A 21,497-nucleotide genomic window follows, 5' to 3' on the forward strand; every position below is an offset into this window, starting at 1 on the left:
CAGATCTACTGCAGAGCTCAGATCTCATCATGAAGGCACCACGGGTTCCAGGAAGCATGTTAAGCCTGGAGATAACATGGTGGGAGATGCTTTGAGAATCTCAGGGAGCCGGTTAAGAAGCCACTGCAGTGATCCAGGCGAGAACTAGGAGGGTCTGAGTACAGACTGCATCAGCATGGACAGAGGGAAGAGAACAGAAAAGAGAACAGGACATGAGGACTGGCCCCAACTCTGTGATGTTCCCTGTGGGGGTGAAAGAAGCAGTGAGCAGACACCAGGTGTGGCAGGAAAGCCTGAGAGGCCAGAATGTCTGTCACAGCTGGTCACTCTCCAAGGAAGGTTGAAAGCCTGGCCTGAACTGCAGTGTGGAAGTGGCTGAGGAAGCCTCTTGAGAGATGGTCAGAGCTGGTCCAAGGAGTCCTGAGGGAGGGCCCAAACCAGCACCTTCAAGCTGCTTCTGTCACATTGCACAACAGCACTTTCCAGCCAGCAGGGTCTCCTGTGCTAGGGAGGGGTTAGGCTTGCAAACCAGCATCCCTCAGCTCAACTGAGAGGCAGTAGGCAAAGAGGGAAGCCTGAAGAGCCAGCACATGTACCCTACAAGAGTGGCCTGGGAGCAGTTAACTCTGCAGCTCACACACAATTGAGCCTGTATGATAATGAGTATTCAGAGACGGGTAATGCCTAGGGGGCACTCACCAACCTAAGACAGAGCACCTGTGTGGCCTGGGCAGGCGTCTCCAAGACAGGTAAGGTGACCTGCTGATGTCCCACGCAACCTAAATCAGAAGCTCATTTTTTAGTAAAAGGGGGACCTGTAGGGTCCTGGCCCCCATTTTGGGTAACTGTTGCCTTGCTTGCTGACCTTGACCTTGACATCCTCCCTGTGCTAATTCCCTGCTGGGTTCCACCCTCCTGAATGCTTAAGGGAAGTTCCTTGTCTGTGTATCCTGCATAATGGGCGTTAACAGCTTAGATGCAAGATTGTAAGACATCAGTAGCGAACTTCTGCCCTCCGGGGTTCTCCCATTGTGCTGTAAGCCTGTATTTAAGACCTCTTCCCTCCTTCAATAAACAGCATTTGGCAAAAAAAAAAAAAAAAAAGAGTAAGTTCCCTAGACACCAAGCATATAGGATCTGATATGCTCCAAGAGGGAAGATGCAATGTAAAATACCGGATGGATAGATCATCTTTGCCACACACAGGAGCTTATATTGGTGGAAGAAGTATGGTATAGTAGGATAGGAAAAGAGTGCCTTATCAAAGTCTGCCTTTTACAGAGAGATCGAGAAGCGGGACCCTCTTATAGAAAAGGGAACTGTATAAAAGCATATCTTGCAGACATCAACAAATTGTTTGGCTTTGGATATTGTTGTCCTTAAAGCACTGTATCTGTGTCTATTACTTTTTAACTTTGTAATCACAAGTGCTGCCAGCTGACATAGGTGCTGCGGGAGCAGGATGTGTCTGGCTCGATATTTAGTTAAGCCTACAAAAATGCCGAACTGTGTCTATAATAAGGTTATGTAGGGGATGGGAAGGTGTATTTGGGGAAGCATAAAGGGGAACAATGGCTTTTATAATGATTATGATGTATTTCTTAAAAAACAAAAAAGAAGAAGACAATAATAAAGCTGTTTCATGTAAGCCTGGTAGGGAAAAAAAAAACTCTGTTAAAATATAATATATAAATAAAGACAGCATTAGCTATAAAAAAATAAAATAAATAAAAAATTAAAAAATTAAAAAAAAAAAAAAAGAGTGGCCTGGGGACATAGGCACTTCCTTCCAGTTTTGTGTCCCAGCCAGCCCTGAGCATAAGTGGCAAGAAGTACAGCATGTGGTGTCAACCCAGAACGCCATGTCACCTGTGAGGCATGGCTGCAGCATGCTGACCGGAGGAAAGAAATGGGGTACAGCAAGAAAATTGGGATGTATAGTCTGGACACATGCTGTCATGACATCTAACAGGAGGTGTGAGCCTGGGACATCTAACAGGGTCCCAGGTGCTGGGAGCCTGGGACCAGAGGCAGGAGTCACAGGGTGTGACACGTAGGGAATCATGCACCATCTACCTACCTGGCAGAGGCAGTGGAGGCTGAACGGTGTAGGCGTTTTGGGAGAAAGGTTTCACACTGTGGGAGAAAGGAGAGAGGAGGCATCAGCCACAGGAAAGAGCTGCAGGATAGTCCTGGTGGCTTGGCCATTGGTGGCCTTAGCAGACATTGGTTTCTAGGACCCACCCCTGCCAATCCCTTCAGATTTGGTGTTTGAGTCATGGAAGCAATACATGTGTTGGGGCAATCCACCTCACACCCTCTCCCCGGGCAAGCAGATGTCTCTTTGGGTATCAAGCTTCAGAGCCTCTCTTACATCCTGTACAGATGTGCACTTCAGGACATGGCACTCCGAGTGTGGACACTGCAGACTAATAGGTGACATCTGTCTGGGAGTAAAGCCTTTGTCCTAAGGTCATGGCCATCCTGGAAAGGCCAACTTTACACTACAGCCCGTCTCCCCCTGCTCCACCTCCCGAAGCCAGGTTCCATTTCCTAAAATTCTGGGTTCAAATCCAGTTCAGGGAGTGAGGGGTAGGAAATCAAACCATACTCACTCATGGGACGTTCCAGGTTGGCCTGGCAAAGCTCCTTGCCAAAACTGTGGAGGTAAAAGGTATAGACTCAGCTCGGCTGTGCTGTGCCTAGGGCCAGAGTCCACGGGGATTGGGGGAAGTCTGTAAGGGAGAGACCACGCAGGCCTCTGGGTGTAAAAGGAGAAAGAAAGGCCGCTCCAGCAGTGGGGGGAGGAGGAAAAGCCAATGCCTCTGTTTAACTGGCTGGTGCTAACAGGCAGCAGCCACACCACGGAGTGTTTCTCTGTGCTCCACAGGGAGAGCCAGACTTGCTGACCCTGCACCTTTCTCCCTCCCATCGAGACTCACAGGGCTCTTCAGCATGTAAGGTTCTGAGGTCCTAAAGTCAAGAAATCTACCCAGGAGCTCAGTGGTAGAGCGCGTGCTTAGCTTGCCTAAGGTACATGGTTCCTACCTCGAATACCAAAAATGATGTAATCCGAGTGTCTACACAATCATTTTATGTCCTATCTATTTACAACTAGTACCTTCTAAGATTCCCTATGAAATATGATGGTGGAAAGGCTTGTGGAATTCAAGACATGTCCCTTCCCCACATGTGAGGACAGACAGAGCAAGTGGGGCATCCCAAAGGGAGCTATGTGACAAGACTGGGAAGGAGGACCGTTTCTGGAACATTCCAAAAGCATGGCAATGTGGACACGGCTAAGAGGCTGGTCGTCAGGCTGAGAGAATCAAAATCTGAGCACAGGTTTGTCCCCAGACATCAGCCCTCCACACGGAAGGTGGGCTCTGCTGGGATGCTGAGCAGGAGTAGGGTCAAGGGTGAATGGTGGCTGTGTGCGGACTCCACGGCGCCGTGTCAAAGTCTCAGGATTCATCTCCAGTCCTTGGACTTCTGCCTCCTCATCTATACACTACGTCAGTTTTCATCTGGCCAGCTAAGGAGAGCAGCCTCTTGCATCTCTTGAAAGGCCCGCTGTGTTGCTGCTAAGGCCCTCAAACAGTGGCTCCACCGCCAGCAAAGCCATGGCTTAGAACAGGCTCTGGGAGAGCTCAGAGAGAGGGACTGAGACCGGCCACTGTGCCCAGCTCTGCAGAAGAGAAGGTATGAGGAAAGCTGTGCTGGCCTCTTGCTCTGGGCTGCCCCACTTACCCCTGAGATTGCTGGGTAGCCAGGGCCCCGGGCAAGAGCCATTTTACTGTGGAAGGCTGTGGCGGAGACGATCTGGGCGGACGACATGGCAGCCATGCTCTGCAGGGCCTTGTTCTTAGCTGCCTGGTCCTGGGGAGACATGGGAAGGGAGGACCTTAGCAGGGCCACCAGCCAGGCTCAGGGGAGGCATGATCTGGCCTTAGGGTCAGAAAAGCTGTCCAGTGCCAGTAGCCAGAGCGGGGGGACCAGATTTAAGTTTGTGGCGTACTAACATGCTGGTAACTGAGCAGGGGACTTGGCTTCTCTGGTCAGCTTCCTCATCTGTTGTGGAAGAATGAAACTGGCTAGGGACTATGTCAGACTGCCTGACTGACCACCCTTCCTCCTTCCCTCCCTCCCTCTCGCCTCTCTCTCTTTCTAGTGTTGGGATGGAACCCAGCATACTAAGCATGTGCTCTACCATTGAACCCAGAGCCCCAGTTATAATCTTTATAAAATGGAGAGCCTAGTGAATCAATATTTCACAGTGAATGAAAATTTGATAGACCTAAGTCTGCCTTGAATAAGACAAGAGTTAAGGCTGGCAGATACCTCTGTAGCTTAACAGTCTGCAGGACAATCTCCCTCAGTCCACACAGCAGCTCTGAGGCAGGATGGATACAGGGTAGTCCTGAGGCTCAAGAGGTGTCTACCGAGAAGGCACTCAGGAGAAGTCTAGAAATAGGTGTGGCCTGAGACAGCATACTGAGGATCCTGAGAAATGCTAATGCACTTTGACCCCTGGGAGAGTAGAGGATCAGCAGGATCCCTCTTAGAAGGTGAAGAACTGGGGCTCAGAGAATTTAGCCTTAAGAGAGTGGTCTAAGCCAGGTGGTGGTGGCGCACGCCTTTAATCCCAGCACTCAGGAGGCAGAGCCAGGCGGATCTCAGTGAGTTCGAGGTCAGCCTAGTCTACAGAGCAAGTTCCAGGACAGGCTCCAAAGCTACACAGAGAAACCCTGTCTCGGAGAGAGAGAGAGAGAGAGAGAGAGAGAGAGAGAGAGAGAGAGAGAGAGAGAGACAGAGAGAGAGATATCCATGCTGTGGCTCAAAAGTGTTCCCCTAAATTCATAGATTGATGAGACTCTTGGAAGATGATGATGTAGTCACAAGGGTGAGTCCCCATGATGGCATTAGCGGTCTACAAAAAGAGGAAGAATGACTTGGGCTAGCTTGCTCTCCATGTGGTGGTACCCTTCTACATGCTTTAATGCAGGAAGAAGGCTCTCACAGGTATTGGTAGATACTATAGCCATGTTTTCACACTGCGGGCCACAGAAGCATCTATTCCTTTTTCTATCAATTATTTGTTTTATGTGTGTGAGTGTTTTGCCTGTATGTATGATGTATGTGTGTGCAGTATGCACATGCCTGGTACTTATAGAAGCCAGAAGAGGGGGTCAGATCCCCTGGAACGAGAGTCACAGGTGGTTATGTGCCTACAGTTATGAGCTACTTACTATATAGGTATGGAAACTGAACCCAGGTCCTCTGCCAGAGCAACAAGGGCTCTTAACCACTGATCCACCTTTCCAGTCCCATATTCTTTAAACCTTTCTCTCTTTTATTTTTCTTTTTGTGTAGAGTCTGAGCCTAGGACCTTGCACATGCTAGGTACCCACTCTACCACTGCATTCGCTCTATCCACAGCCCCTATCCATTGTTTTCATGATGCTGAGGCTTGAACTCAGGGCCTTACACATACTATAGAAGCCTTCCACCCCTGAACTATACCACCAGTGTCTTTTTGTTTAAAATTTTGTGATTGGGTCTCACTGGAATGCCCAGGCTGGCCTTGAACTTGGATCCTCCCAAGTAACTGAGATTACACACACACACACACACACACACACACACACACACACACACACCATCATGCCCAGTGTCCCTCTTTTTAAAGACAGAGTCTGCCTATATTGTCCAGGCTGTTCTCAAACACATGGGCATGAGTGATCTTTCTGCCCCAGCCTCCTGATAAGACTATAGGCACATACAATCATGACTTGTTTTTTGCTTTGTAATTACCCAGTCTGAGGAATTTTTCTATCATCACAGAAAAAATGACAAAGACATTCCAGGTTGGTACAGAGAGAGCCATGCCAGCCAAAAGGGCAATGGAAACGTGTTAGGATGTGGCAGCAGCCAGCACTCACTATGGAGGACACGGAAGCCTTGCTGTGTTCTGGGCTTGTTCCCCACTCAGAGCAGTGAGTGGGGGAGATTGGCCACGGGCGCCCTTGCCCACCGTCCTTCTGTGGCTAAACTCGGGCCTTGTTCTCAAAGGCTGTCTCTGACGACTGAAGTCATGTACTTCCAGGAGGAAAAGGTACTTTAGGCCAGCCCTCCCAGGCAGGCCTCTCCCTGAGGTGACCTGCCAGGCCACATCCTCAAGGCTGCGGAGATTAGCAACTGCACCCCGAGTCCAGAGAGCTCCATCCGTTCCATGCCAGCAACGTGTCCCTTCCTGTATCCTTAATCTAAACAAATGGCAGGGCTCAGGAAACCACATCCTCAATATGTGAGGCAGGAGGAAGGGGAAAGGACATCGTAAGGATGACATCAGCGGCCGGACACAGGGTCAGGAGTCGTGTATTTTCCAGTTCAAGGGGACCTTACCTACCTATCACCCTGCCACATCACCCTGTCCTTTTCTAGATGAGATTACTGAATGGGGCTCACGAAGGGTGCAGGACCTGACCATGAGACGGAGATGGGGTACAACAAGCCCAAGGATTTCTGACCACCCTACTGTCTATCCCAGAGCTTGATAACTGTGGTTCCAGGAGCCTCAAAAGTAGGACAGAGTCCTCAGGCCAGTTTCTGAGAAGATGCAGATACATGACACTTTGGGTATTTTAAGAAGTTTGTGGGCTGGGCAGTGGTGGCGCACGCCTTTAATCCCAGCACTCAGGAGGCAGAGCCAGGTGGATCTCTGTGAGTTCGAGGCCAGCCTGGTCTAGAGATCGAGATCCAGGACAGGCACCAAAACTACACAGAGAAACTCTGTCTTGAAAAACAAAACAAAACAAAATGAGGTTTGTGGCTCCTCCTGATGCCTGACTAGAGGTCCACTGACTGTTGACCTCAAGTCTCAAGTTACAAGCAGACATGTGATTCCGTGAAGCAAATATGGATGGTAGAGACATCCCAAGGAGTTGAACAGTCCCCTAGACACTCTAAACATAACGTCCCCTAGACACTCTAAACATAACATAGCTACTCTGTCCTTGCTGTCACCAGAGAGGGACATGGAGAACAAGCAGCTCTTTAAGACTGGGGGTGTTCCAGGGAGGGATTCAAGCTGCAGGCAGGCCAGCTGTCCTGGGAACAAAGGATGGAGGTGCCGAGCCACAGCTACGGGGTGTGGAGGACAGCTGGGCTGAAGGCAGGAAGAACGCAAGTGTGAGGACAGTGGGAGTACCTTCTTAGGAAGAAGAGGTCAGTGGTTCTACCTCTGGGCCGGCATCAGATAAGAGGTGATGGACAAGCCAGATGGTGGAGGAACACGCCTTTAATCCCAGCACTCGGGAGGCAGAGGCAGGCAGATCTCTGTGAGTTCGAGGCCAGCCTGGTCTACAGAGTGAGTTCCAGGACAGCCTGGGCTACACAAGAAACCCTGCCCCCCGCCCAAAAAAAAAAGAGGTGATGGACAGGACAGTGTGAGGTCATCCAGTCCAGTCCAGCAGCTTTTAAACTGGGCTCTGAGGTAGTACAGGGTTCTTCCTTAGGTATGAGAGGCTGCTCAGAAGTTGGTGTGCAGGTAGGGAAAGTCCTGGTCTACTCTTTGCCAAACTGCCTACAACCAGAATGACCTCCTAGAAGGCACACCGAGGTGAGATTTTGTTTTAGAAAAATAAAATGAGAGTCTCTTTGCTTCAATAAAGATGTATCTACTGGTCTAATCCAAGGGTTCAAATGTTAGACTTTCCTCCCAAGTGGCCAGGCAGGCCACGTGGTTAAGAACTAACTCCCTGATGGAGAGCTCACTTCCTCCTAATGCTCCCCAAAAGGCGCTGGGTCCACAGTCCTGGAGGACTGTCTTTCCGAGGGGACCCACCTGCAACTGACTTTACACTGAGGGGGATCTGGGGAGGGGATGGAACTGCCCTCTCAGAGATCAGAGAGGGAACAGAAATGCTGAGTCTGGGCTTCTACACTAAATAAATCCCAGGTAGGGCCCAGCAAGAGACTGCCATCCATATACATGGATCTACAGAGAGGCCACAGGCTAGGCCTGGCTGTCCTTAATGGCGGAAGAAGACATAGACTCAGCACAGTGGGAGCCTCTGAGCCCACTGGGTTGACTTTCTCAACTGGAAAAAGAGTCCCAACTTCACCCCCACTGCACCCCAAGTCCCAAGGTTCTCTCTTTGCTGACACTGCTTTCCTTACCTTGAGTTTGGCCTGGATCTCCCGGGCTTTTCGACGGGCAAGCACCTGGATGTGGCTGGAGACCTGTTGCAGAAAGAGAGAGTTCCTGTCCCTACCTCCCAGACAGCTTACGCTCCCCGCCCCCCCAGCTCTCAGCCTTTGTGGGGAGCTCACTCCTGCCTGCCCCAGTTCACCTTGAGCCTGGCAGGACTGCACCAGGGTGACATCAATGATCTGCTTTTCCCCCTAGTACCCTGGAGAGGGACTTAGACTGTCTAGTAAAGGGGAAGGACCAGAGAACCCAGAGAAGTGGGTACCCCTCCCACTTCCTTGGGAGCAGGTGTGGTGGGTAGGGCAACCTTTCTGGCCTCACCTGCTTCCTGGTGCGGGTCTTCCCTGTGCGGAGCTTGATGTAGCGTGCGATCAGCTCATTCCGACCTGCAGAAACACCCACAACCTCTCAGTGAGGAGTGCTTGAGGGTGAACGTCTCACTCTGTCCACCTTAGGTGGGACTTGGAGTAAGGACTCTGTAAATTCTCTCCTGCCCTCTTTGGAGCACAGGGATATCCCAGTAGTTTACACCCTTACTGGACAGACTGATGGCAATAGTAGAATCAGGACACATGGGCCACTGCCCCTCAGCCCAAGCTCCTCATTCCACGGGGCTCCTTAAACACCTGGGCCCCTCCCTGACTTTCTATGTGGGGAGTACCTGGCCCTTGGCTAGGAGACTACCACAGTTTCTGCTGCCTCTGGAAATGAGGAGGAACTTCAAGATGGTTGGTGGGCAACAGGGCCGTGAGAGGCATGGTGCTGACACTCTAATAGATGCCAGGGAGGAGGCCTGCCTCTTCAGACAGAAAAGGCTCCCAGGAAATGTAGCTCAGTGTTGAGGATTTGTCTAGCAGGTACAAGGCCTTAATTCTAAATCAGGCCTCACCAAAACCAAAACCAAAACCAAAACCCAGGCAACTTCTTTAGTCCAAGGCTCTGCCTCAGGGCAGGTGGCAGGCTTCATCTAACATCTGAAAAGCCACCACCTGGGGGCTATACTGTGTCCCCAGGACTCTCAAAGACTGTAAGAAGCAGCCACACCCTCTATTATTATTATTATTATTTTTTTTTTTTTTTGGTTTTTCGAGACAGGGTTTCTCGTGTAGCTTTGCGCCTTTCCTGGAACTCGCTTTGGAGACCAGGCTGGCCTCGAACTCACAGAGATCCGCCTGGCTCTGCCTCCCGAGTGCTGGGATTAAAGGCGTGCGCCACCACCGCCCGGCTCACACCCTCTATTATTATAAGTGAGATCAAAAAAGATGTATTGGTTTATTATTACTACTCTTATTTATTAGTATTGAGGCAGGGTCTCATGTAGCCTAGGCCAACTTTCAACTCATTATGTAGCTGGGAATGACTCTGAACTCCTGATCTTCTTGCTTCCATACCTTAAGTGCTGGAATAATAGGCATGTGCCCACGCCAGGTTTTATACAGTTCTGGAAACCAAGCCTAGAGCACTGTGCATGCTAGGTAAGCACTCTCCCACCTAAGCTACATCCTCAGCCTGTTTTTGGAGTTGTTACTTTGCTTTATTTGTGTATTCATTTGCTTTTTTTTTGAGAAAAGGTATTGCTATCTAGCCCTGGCTGGCCAGGAAATATGTTCATCCTTGATTCTCCTACCTCTGTCTGCTAAACAGAACTCAGTAGCTAGGTTAGGGGGCACATATCCACACAATGGAGCAATGTATGCTGGAAACAGATGTGTTTGAGGATGAGGGATGAGTTCAGGCTTGGGGAACAGTGGGCCTCAGTGGGACCTCGACCACTGGGTAGGATAAAAGCAAAGAACAAAGATCATCAGATGCCCTGGTGGTGGTGGTGGTGGCAGCACACGTCTTTAATGCCAGCACTCAAGAGGCAGAGACAGGCAAATTTCTGAGTTCCAGGCCAGCTAGGGCTACACAGAGAAACCCTGTCTCAAAAAGAAAGAGAAAGAGAGAGAGAGAGAGAGAGAGAGAGAGAGAGAGAGAGAGAGAGAGAAGGAGGGAGGGGGAGGGAAGGAAGGAAGGAAGGAAGGAAGGAAGGAAGGAAGGAAGGAAGGCATCAGCTGAGCAAGAGGGAGGGCTGAAGGAGAGGAAACTGTCTCCTCTTTGCTCTACATCTAGGCCAGAGGTTATAGCAGAGGCCTGCCCTGTCAGCTGAGGCTGGAGTGGCCATGTGAGGAAGCTGCCGTTGCAGGGGCAGGTGAGGCGAACCGGCTGCCTGCCACCTGGGCTGTAACTAGAGCGCTTGGCCAAAGCCAGGCTGGCCCTCACACTGACCTTTCCCCATGGCCAAGTCCAAATTAAGAGCCTTGAACTGCCAAGAAGATGTGCTGGCCTGGGAGCACTGGCTTGTCTGTGTCCAAGGAAAGAAGGAGTAGAGAATCAGGCCTCCGGGTGCTCTGTGAGTCAGTCTGCATCTAAAAGCGTGAGTCCTGAAAGATGTCTCTTCCCAAAGCCTTCCAGGGAAATGGACTCCGTAGGTGGATGTCCAGCAGTTCTACTCTGTGTCTAACTACAGGCGATTGTGCTGCACCTGTGAAAGATGAGGCCTAAGTCATCAGTGCTTGGTTACAGAAAAAGGACCACCAAAGTGGGGTTTAGGGAGCCAGGCTTGAACCTGCAGCTCTACAAAGGGACTCCGGGACCACAGCAAGTCACTTCCTCCATGGACCTCCACCCAGCCTTCTTCTAAGCTAGCTTAAAGTCTTTCTTCTATGTTTGACCACACAGATTTTTTTTTACTTAGGATGCTGAGCTTAATACTAGCTGAATGAGAACTATGGCCAGGCATGGTGGCTATAACTATCATCCTAGCACTTAGCAGCCCAATGTGAGAAGATCGCCTCAAGTTTGAGTCCAGCCTGGGCTACAGAGAAAACCCAGACTTTTTTTCTTAAAGGCAGGATGAGGAGCAGGAGGACAAGTCTGTTGTAGCTCCATCAGTCTCTTCCTCAGGAAGGAGAATACATTCTTAGCCTAAAGAAGTGATCAGAGTTCAGAGACTAAGGCCAGGGATAAGTTGGGGTGACAGAGAAGAGGTTTCTGGGAGCTGCAGGCCAATCCAAGCCTGGAGATACAGTGGCGATTCTCAGCGTTAGTAATGGGATAGCTGGAGGGACAGGGAAGGCAGGTGTCTTAGTCAGGGTTACATGCTGTGATGAAATGCCATGACCAAAGCAACTTGGGGAGGAAAGGGTTTATTTATTTGGCTCACACTTCCACATCACATTTATCATCAAAGAAAGTCAGGACAGGAACTCAAACAGGGCAGGATCCTGGAGGCAGGAGCTGATGTAGAGGCCATTCCACACGACTTGCTTCGCCTGAGAACTCAGGACCACCAGCCTAAGGGTGGCACCACCCACAACGGGCTGGGCCTGACATTAATCACTAATGAAGAAAATGCCTCCAGGCTTGCCTACAGTCCATCTTAAGGAGACACTTTCTCAACGGAGACTCCCTTCACTGATGACTGACTAGCTTGTGACAAGTTGACAAAAAAGTAGCCAACCCGGCAGGGGATGTTAGGAACCTCAGGGACCATCTGGGAAATAGCTCTTGGGTTGCTCCTCTCCCACACCTTGGCAGCTCATGAGTTATCTGTGCCCTTTAGATTCTCAGTCTCCCAGAGCAAAAGAATACACTCAAGCTTCAGGCTGTTCTCACTCCAATCTGCACCTCCAAAGCTGGGAATGGTGGGGGCACATGCCTGTGACCTAGCACTTACGAAGCAAGAGGATCAGGAGTTACAAGTTAGCCTGGGCTACATAACGAGACCACGTTCCCTAAAACAAATATGTTAACGTCTCCAGTGTTTGGCACCAGGAGAATGGAATCAAAGCATGGATGAAGGAAAGACTGTGTCTACCACAGTTCCACTTTCGAAATATTCCCAGAACTAGGCCTCTTCTCCCCACCTCAGTTCTGTGGTCCAAGCTACCATGCTCTGGCCTGGATTATTAGTCACCTCCACCTCGCTCCCTGCTTCAGGCTATTCTCGGCCCAGCAGCTGACATGTCTACTAAAATCCAAAAAGTACTGCCCTGGCTTCCCGTCTTCCTCAGAGGAAGAGAGTCCAAGTTTTGCCAGGTGTAGTGGCGGTGTTGGAGTCTCAGCTACTTGGGAGGCTGAGAGGCAGGAGGGTTGTTTCTGCCAGGGGCTGGACACCAGCTTAAGCAACATAAGAGATAGAGTTACTTGGGAGGGGAAAAAAGAGTGAAGGGAGCTGGGGTCAGTGGCAGAGCTCTTTCCTAGTGGACACAAGGAACCTGCAAAACACAGACACACAGACACACACACACACACACAGAGACAGACAGACAGACACAGACACACAGACACACACATACACACAGAGACAGACAGACACACACACACACACACAGGACACACACAGACACACACACATACACACACAGACAGACAGACACACACACACACACACACACACACACACACACACACACACACGAAGGATTTCTCCACCCTCACACCAGGTCAGTCACTTCTCTGATGCCATCCGCTATTCTGAGCTGCTTCCTGAAACATGCTGGGCCCACTTGCCCACTAGGCTTTGTGTTGGCCACCTTCTTCATGTTCCTGGCAGTGTCTGGAATGGTCTCATGGCCTTGGGGGAGATGGATGCCATGGTCTGTGACATCTTCCCTGACCACAATATGAGAGCAAGGATGGCCCTCCCCACCAGCACATCTCAGCCTACCCTTCCTGTCATTCCCATTCTCATCCACATACCATGCAATGTACTGATATTCTGGGTACTGTCTTTCCCCCGAAAGTGCACACTGAGAATGCACTCAGGGGTTTATTTTTTGTCTCTATCAGATACCTAGAAATCTCCCTGGAAGGTTGAGGAGATGATTCAGTGGATAAAACACCCATGTGAGAGGATTGGATGCCCAAAAACCCATATAACTTCCAGGCAAGCTTGGTGGCTTGGAAGGTGGACACAGAGCACCCTGGAAGCAAACTGGATAGTTCAACTAGCCCATATCAGCAAACTCTGGGTCCAATTATGAGAGTGAACAAAATAGAGTGATCAGTAAAGACTCCTGATATCAACACACAGGGAAACAAACAGACATACATGTATGCCCCACATACATTAAAAAAAAAAGAAAGCTGCCTGTACATTGTAGGTTCTCAGTAAATAGCTCTTTTGTTTTGTTTATTTTGGTTTTTTGTTTTGTTTTTCAAGACAGGGTTTCTCTGTGTAGTTTCAGTGCCTATCCTAGATCTCACTCTGTAGCCCAGGCTGGCCTTGAACTCACAGAGATCCGCCTGGCTCTGCCTCCCGAGTGCTGGGATTAAAGGCATATGCCATCATCGCCCGGCAGTAAATAATTCTTAAACAAACAATAAAGAACCAAATGGCAGTCAGGTGGCGGTGGCACACACCTTTGATGCCAGCATTTGGGAGGGAGAGACAGGCAGATCTTTTGAGTTCAAAGCCAGCCTGGTCTGCAAAGTGAGTTCCAAGACAGTCAGGACTACACAGAGAAACCCTGTCTTGAAAAACCAAAACCAAAAACAAACAAACAAACAAAAAGACAAAAAGAAAGAGAACTGAATGATAAGGAGATCAAATATGCAGGAAACTGGTTCAGAGACAAATAGGGGAGCTAAATGAAGTCAAGCAATGCCTTCAGACTATTCCTAATTCCCAAGGCACCACTTTTTATCTTACAAGTTTTTTTCTGTATATAAGCAATGGGAGTTATATGGAGCTAAAGGCATTTAAAACACAGGAGACTCTCTTTAGGAAAAAGAATAAGTAAGGCAAAGACTACAAACACAAAATTAGGCCTGAAAATTCTTGGCTAGGGGTGTGCCTTAGTGGGTAGAGCATTTGCCTAGCATGCACAGGGCCCTAGGTTCTGTCATCAACACTGAAAGGAAAACAAGCTAACCTCTTGGACAGTGATGGATGCTGACTATTTTGATGGTGGCAGCATCTTCACAGGTGCCCACATCTGCCAAAACTTATCACCGTGTAGGCCTTAAGCACATGTCATTGACACTCCAATAAGATGCCTTGAAGATTAATTTCAGGGGCCAAGGAGGTGCCGTGCCTGACGACCTGAGTTTGACTCCCAGAACCCATGGTGGAAGAAAGGAAATGACTCTGAAAACTTGTTTTCTTACTTCCACATGTGTGCTATGGACAAATGTGCGGGACACATGCACATGCATGTGCGTGCGTGCGTGTGTGTGTGTGTGTGTGTGTGTGTGCGCGCGCGCATATACACACACACACACACACACACACACACACACACTATTCTTCTTTAATTAAAGGTATCCTTCTCTTGAAGCTCCTCCCAATCTTGGGAGTTGTCCGCCTAATTTTCCTAAATAAACCTACTTATCAAAAATTTAAAAACAACAATAATAAAAACAAACTTTAAAGGTTTAGGATCTGGGTGTGGTGGCTCACACCTGCAATCCTGGCACAATGGAGAATTGCTGCAAGTCTTAAGCTTGCCTGGAGTACAGAGCCAAGACCCTGTATTTAAAAGGGGGGAGGGCTGAAGGATGGCTCAGTGACCTAAGAGCATCTACTACTGGTCTTACAAAAGACCCAGGTTCAGTTCCCAGCACCCTACAGAACATGGACCTACATGAATGTAGTTCACATAAATTCATGAAGGCACACACAGATTCAAATAAATAAGAAAAAAAAAAAAACCCTTAGAGCCAGGGGTGGTGGTATCCACCTTTAATCTCAGCACTCAGGAGGCAGAGGCAGGTGGATCTCTCTGAGTTCAAAGCCAATTTGGTCTACATAGTGAGTTCCAGATCAGCCAGAGCTACATAGTGAAACCCTTTCTCAAAACAACCACAAACATCATGGAGAGATGATACAGCTCAGTAGGAAGAATGCTCAACTATCATGCAGGAAGCCTGATGTTCAACCCTGCCCCCCAGCACTGCATAAATCAGGTGTCACAGTCCATGCCTATAGTTCTAACACTGTGGAGATGGAGGCAGTTGGATCAAAAGTTCAAGGTCATCAGGGTCTCCAGATGGTGAAACAGGTAAATGTGCTAGCTATAAAGACTGACGACCTGAGTTCAATTCCCAGGACCCACTTGGTGGGAAGAGAGTTCTCCTGTGATCTCAATATGCACACTGTGGCATGCGCACATCCACCCACATCCATCCACACAAATAAGTAAATGGAATTTAAATTTAAAAAATAAATTAAATATGTAATTTTTTAAAGAAATTTTAGTTCAAACTTTAAGAAGAAATTCAGGGAGGCGGTGGTGGCGCACACCTTTAATCCCAGCACTCGGGAGGCAGAGCCAGGTGGATCTCTGTGAGTTCGAGGCCAGCCTGGGCTACAGAGTGAGCTCCAGGAAAGGCGCAAAGCTACACAGAGAAACCCTGTCTCAAGAACAAAACAAAACAAAAAACGTTCAGAGTCTGGTGGGCAGTGGTGGTGGTGCACACCTTTAATCCAAACATTAAGGAGGCAGAGCTGGGTGGTCTTCAGAGCCGAGTTCTAGGACAGCCAGGGCTACACAAAGAAACCCTGTCTTAAAAAAAAAAAGTTCAGGGTCATCCTCAGGACCACAGCAAGGCCAGCCTGAATTATGAGGAATGAAGTTTAGGGGTGTGGTAGGTGCACAGGCAAGCAGGGAATCTTGTAATGTCAGCTCACACAATCAGAGTAAGTTCACCTCTCTATAACAGTCTGGTCACTCCACCTATTTGCTAACTAACAAAACAAGCTGGAAAAAAAAAATCTCACTCAGACTCTCCATTAACAGATATAGGAGTGATGACTGCCCAGGCCACTTGCCTGTGGCACTGATCAGGCCCAAAGGGATGCTGGGAAATGTCTCTTATAGGACAGGCCACCATACTAACTAGCTGAGACACTCTTCCAAGCCCAGGGGAGCATTCAGTGCAGAAAGCCGATGCTGCCTCCGCCTCCCAAGTGCTGGTATGATGAGTGTGTTACCAGCCCTGGTTCCTAAGTGCTGGTATGACGAGTGTGTTACCAGCCCTGGTTCCTGGAAATTTTAACCAGGCATGTAATTCCAGAGAGAGGAGCAGGAAGAGCACTTCGAGTTTAAAGACCAGACTAGACTACATAAATTTCCAAAGCAATCAGGGCTATAAAACAAGACCCCAAGCCAATAATCTAAAAAGAGAAAATACCTCTCACTAATTCTGAGGTACAAGCTGTGTGATAGTTCTGGAAAGCTCCCTCCTGCTCAGTGGGATCTTTGAACCTCTGACCACCATCTCCACATTCCCTGGCCTCCAGCAGCCCAAATTCTCCCTTCTCTCCTGTGAGCTGCCATTTTTAATTCCACGGCTAAGGGTTGGTCCCAGAGCGCCCAGTCCTCTCTGTTTGCTCAGCATGCTGTCCACAACTTTGCATTCTCCTGTCTCTGTGCTGTTCACCTCAGGCCATCAGCCTCCTGCCATAGGAGACACCGGCAGAGGTGAATGCCCCAGCATGGAAGTGGAGTTTCTGAGGGGTGTTTGGAGCCAAGAGGAACAGAGTTCCTTCCTGTCACATGGGAAAGGTCACTGCAGCCACACACTGCCTCCAGGACTGGTTGTTACCCAGTTCACACCAGTATACACAGAGCTACTTCTTCCCTTTGACTCCTGCAGGGTTATCAGCAGTAACCAGATACTCCGAAGTATCAGCAGAAGTGTTTACACAAGTTCAGATACGGAGTCACAGCTGCATTGGCACTCCTGCGTTATATCCTCACACAGCTCAGTGCAGCTGGTATGTCACCTCCATGCTACAGATGGGGAGGTCTGGTAAGTTATTCGAGATCAAGATCACAAGTAGCTGAGATTCAAAATTATGCAGACTGGCCTCAGACCCTCTTTTTTTTTAATTTCTCCTTTCTTGTTGGTTTCATTTTAAAGAGTTAGTTATTTATGGATTTACTGAGAGGCAGAGAAGAGATGGCTAGGCAGGATGAAAAGCACGTGGGGCGGTGGGGGTGGGAGGCGGGAATGTGGTCCTGGAGAGGGAACTTCCATGTATGTCATGCTAGTAAAAAGGAGCCTTGGCAAGAAGAAACCTGTAGGAGCACCAGGAGTGGTGGAGCACACCCATAATCTCAGCACTGAGTCAGGAGGACTTTTAGTTGGAAGCCTGCCTGTGCTACAGTGAGTTCAAGGCTAGCCTGAGCTATATAGTGGTATGTCTCAAAAATATCTCCCACCAAAGGAGACAAAAGGGAGGAAGGGGGTGTGGAGGGAAGGAAGGAGGACAGGACAGAAAGTCCAGATAATTCAGAGGGAGAGAAAGAGACACATGTTCCATCCCAGCCCTGCCACCAGCTGTACAACCGTAGGCCTCGGCCCCTCAACAGTTGAGTTCACCAGCCAGGGAAGCAGGAGCCCACCCTGGCCTTAAGAGGAGACCCTGAGCAGCTGGACATTGCAATGTGGCAGGTGGTCTTGGCCCACCCCAGAGAGGACCTGGGAGGGGCTGGGAAGGATATCCCCACCAGACAGATGGTAGACCCATCTGTCAGAGAACATGTGTCCAACAGCTAGAACACACAGCTCAGCTCCATGGCCCACCATGGGAACGACTGCCCAAGAAGAAGAGGGGCGTGCCTCGGCCTGACCTCAGGCTGAGGGTGGGGACCTCTGATGAGGAATTACCACAGTCTTCTCATGACCTCTTTGCTTCCCACACACTGCACCAATCAGCCTGGGCCTGGGCCTAGACACAATTCCACTAGATTTGCTGTCCGATCTGCAAAATCCTGCTTGGAACAGTCACTCGTGAGTCTCATTTCCCGAGGCAGGGCAGGCAGTCTGTTCTCTCCCACACCAGTCCTCTCGCCGCGCCATAAAAACAGCATCAAGGAAGTGAAGGGACCAGCTGCTTAGCAGGAGGCCAGGGTGGTCAGCCATGCTTCCCCAGACTTTCGGGCCCTGCTCTTAATTGGTGTTCCTGTTTATTATCCTATTATATTATCTTGCTGTATGTCATAATGAATGCAACCAGTTTTGTTTTGTTTTTTTTTTTTTTTTTTTCGTTTTTTCGAGACAGGGGTTTCTCTGTGTAGCTTTGCGCCTTTCCTGGGACTCGCTTGGTAGCCCAGGCTGGCCTTGAACTCACAGAGATCCACCTGGCTCTGCCTCCCGAGTGCTGGGATTAAAGGCGTGCGCCACCACCGCCCGAGGCCGCAACCAGTTTTAAACATCGAAATGGGCTGAGAATCTAAAGAACCCACTTGAGGTCTCTCCAGAGAGCCAGCCCTTTTCTCTGAGCTCTGTGTCATCATTCCCTCTTGAAGGCAGGGGTTCGGGAAGGAGAAGCTATGCCCTAATCTGGATGGCAGGAGAATCTGTCCAAGAGCCGCTGATGTCAGAGGGCTGGGGTGAGGAGCTTATTTGTGGAGAGGTGACCACAGCCATGGGATTTAACACTGTCATCCCTGAATGGGCCCCAAGACTTCTGGTGAAATCCTTGCTGGCTGGCACCCCAAGAGCTTTCCCTGAACATGCAGGTATGCCCATTTGCACCTCCACTCCTTAGCTGATGGTTTGGGCCTTCACGTTCCTTGGTGGAGCTCCGTGCCACAGTCCCCACTAAACGTGGAGCTTGTTGAGAGAAAGGACTTTTGCCCTCAGGTCTACGTCTTCTCTGCACTGTCCCTCTCCTAACTCTGGGGGGCGCTCATCATCACAGTCGCATCAGAGATCGTGTCCCTGTGAAATGGTATTCAGCAACACTGAGCACCGCTGTCACAAGACACCACCTCACACCTACTCGCAGGACTACGAACAGAAAAGGGAAAATAACAAGGTTGGCAAGCATGCGGAAAGACTGGAACCTTCTGCCTCGCCGGGGTTGGGGGGTGGGTATAAAGTGGGACATTCGCTATGGGAAACGATTACTATTGATTGTCAACTTGATCTAGAATCACTAGGGAGGGCGCCACCAGGCACACCCAAGAGGGATTTACTTAGATTTAGTTTGGCTCAGGACTTGCCTGTGAGGAATTATCTTGATTATGTTGCGTTGGAAAGAGCCACCCTAGAAGGGCAGCACCTTAGAGTTGGAAACATGGGAAGGAGAGAAGGGAAATTAAGCACAAGAATTCACCGCTCTTGGGGCTGGTGAGACTGTGGGTGAGGGTAGTGCTGCTAACTGACACCCTGGGCTCGGGTCCTGGGACTCGCATGGTGGAGGAGGAAGCCCAGCAACCTGTGGGAGCTACAGGTCATCCTCTGAACGCCATGAGAGTGCCACGACATGAACGCCCCCACCCTGTACCCCCTACACACACACACACACACACACACACACACACACACACACACACACCCATTCTCTGGTTCAATAACCAAAATGCTTGCCCAGGTCCACCTGGAACTCCAGTCCCGGGAGACCAATGCCCTCCTTCTGGCTTTCATAGGCAACAGGCATGCACATAGTGCATAGAAAAATACCCACATGCATAGAATAAAACTTCAATTTTTTTTTTAAATTTAGAAGTTCACCATTCTCTGCTTCTTAGTTGCAGACATAATGTCACAAGCTGCCTTAAACTCCTGCTGACATGATTCCCCTCCACAGTAGACTGTAACTTTCAACTTTTAGGCCAAACAAACTTTCTCCCTTAAGTGTTTCTGTCAGAGTATTTTATCACAGCAAAAGGAAAATGATAGTAAACATTGTTATTTATTTGTTTGTTTTGGTTTTTCGAGACAAGGTTTCTCTGTGTAGTTTTGGTGCCTGTCCTGGATCTCACCCTGTAGACCAGGCTGGTCTCGAACTCACAGAGATCCGCCTGGCTCTGCCTCCCGAGTGCTGGGATTAAAGGCGTGCGCCACCACTGCTCAGCACGTTGTTATTTGTTTGTTTGTTTGTTTGTTTATTTTGAGGCAAGGCCTCATTATGTAGCCTTGGCTGTCCTAGAACTCCGTGTGTATACCAGGCATGCCTCAGACACAGAGAGATCCTCTTGCCTCTGACTCTTGAGTGCTGGGACTAAAGGCATGCACCACTACACTCAGCTAAACATTGCTTTTTGTTTTTAAAATTAAACATAAAAATCACCATAGAAGCCAACAGTTCCTTCCTCTCCTGGATTCCCAAAGGAATTGCAGGGAAGGGCTCAGACACCGACACACTCATGCTCACTAGCAGTGTCATAACAGCCAAAGGACACAACAACATGAAAGTTCCAGCTGGGTGGTGGTGGTGCACGCCTTTGATCCCAGCACTCTGGAGGCAGAGGCAGGTGGATCTCTATGAGTTCAAGAGCAGCCTGGTCTATAGAGAGAGTTCCAGGATAGCCAGGGTTACACAGAGAAACCCTGTCTTGAAAGACCAAAAAGGAAAAGAAAAAAAAAAAGAAAGAAAGAAAGATAGATGTTGTTATCATGGCTGCTAAGGCCCCAAATAACGAGCAGTTATTGTTTGATGGGTACAACTTTTATATAAAAGTTTTAGAAATGGATAGTGATGTTGGCTGCACAATGATACGAATGTACCAGGCTGGGGCTGGGACTCGGTGCTAAAGTGTTTGCAAGTATACACAAGACTCTAGGTTCCATCCTCAGCACCATAAAAACCTAACTTGGGGGTGGGAGGCTGGTGAGGTAGATGGCTTAGTGGGTAAAGGCGTCTGCTTCCAGCCTGATGATCTCAGTTTGATCCCCGGGACCCTATGGTAGAAGGAGAGAACTGACTCCTGAAAGCTGTCCTCTGACCTCCACACACATGCCAGGGCACGTGAGCATCCACACACACGAGCACACAAAATAAACCAATGAAGTGTAATTCAAAATAATAATGTTGTGTAATGCACACGCAGGTGTGTACACCCAACTACAGAGGTCAGACACGAACGCTGGATGTCCTGCCCTGTCACTCTCCACCTCACTCCCTAGAGACAGGGTCTCTCAATGCTTATGGAGATGGGCTGGCAAGATCCAGCAATCCTCCCGTCTCTACCCACCAGGCACTTGTGGCCATGTCTGACTTTGTACATAGACGCTTAGAATTTGAACTCAGGTCCTCACACTTGCGTAGCAAGCGCTCTTACCCGCGGAGCCAGCCCCCGAAATAATGATTTTTAAAGACAAAAAAAACAATCAAGAAAAAGGGTGAATGTATTTAACAGTCCTGACCATTGCCCATACAAACAGCTTAACATCCATATTCCTGCCACGAAATAAAGGAAATCAGAACACTCCCCTCAGGGCTGGCTGTATTACCTACGCATTCTACAGAGGAGAAACACAATGTTCGGCAAGGTTAACTCTTGCT

The 21,497-nt window shown here is 49.2% G+C and overlaps 1 protein-coding gene across 1 annotated transcript in view; it reads right to left on the reverse strand.

Moving 5' to 3' along the window:
• Tead4 (TEA domain transcription factor 4) overlaps positions 1-21,497 on the reverse strand; it is an 84,934-nt gene that overhangs the window by 22,211 nt on the left and 41,226 nt on the right. Inside the window, exons 4-8 of the mRNA XM_052721578.1 lie at positions 8,534-8,598; positions 8,182-8,244; positions 3,751-3,879; positions 2,616-2,659; positions 2,081-2,136 (exon numbers count right to left, since the gene is read on the reverse strand). Coding sequence (XP_052577538.1) covers positions 2,081-2,136; positions 2,616-2,659; positions 3,751-3,879; positions 8,182-8,244; positions 8,534-8,598 — 357 coding nt within the window. The remainder of the gene's footprint in view (positions 1-2,080; positions 2,137-2,615; positions 2,660-3,750; positions 3,880-8,181; positions 8,245-8,533; positions 8,599-21,497) is intronic.

Source organism: Peromyscus californicus, unplaced genomic scaffold (genome assembly GCF_007827085.1).
Source record: "Peromyscus californicus insignis strain IS unplaced genomic scaffold, ASM782708v3 Scaffold_6__1_contigs__length_162567912, whole genome shotgun sequence".
Classification (NCBI taxonomy): Eukaryota; Metazoa; Chordata; class Mammalia; order Rodentia; family Cricetidae; genus Peromyscus; species Peromyscus californicus.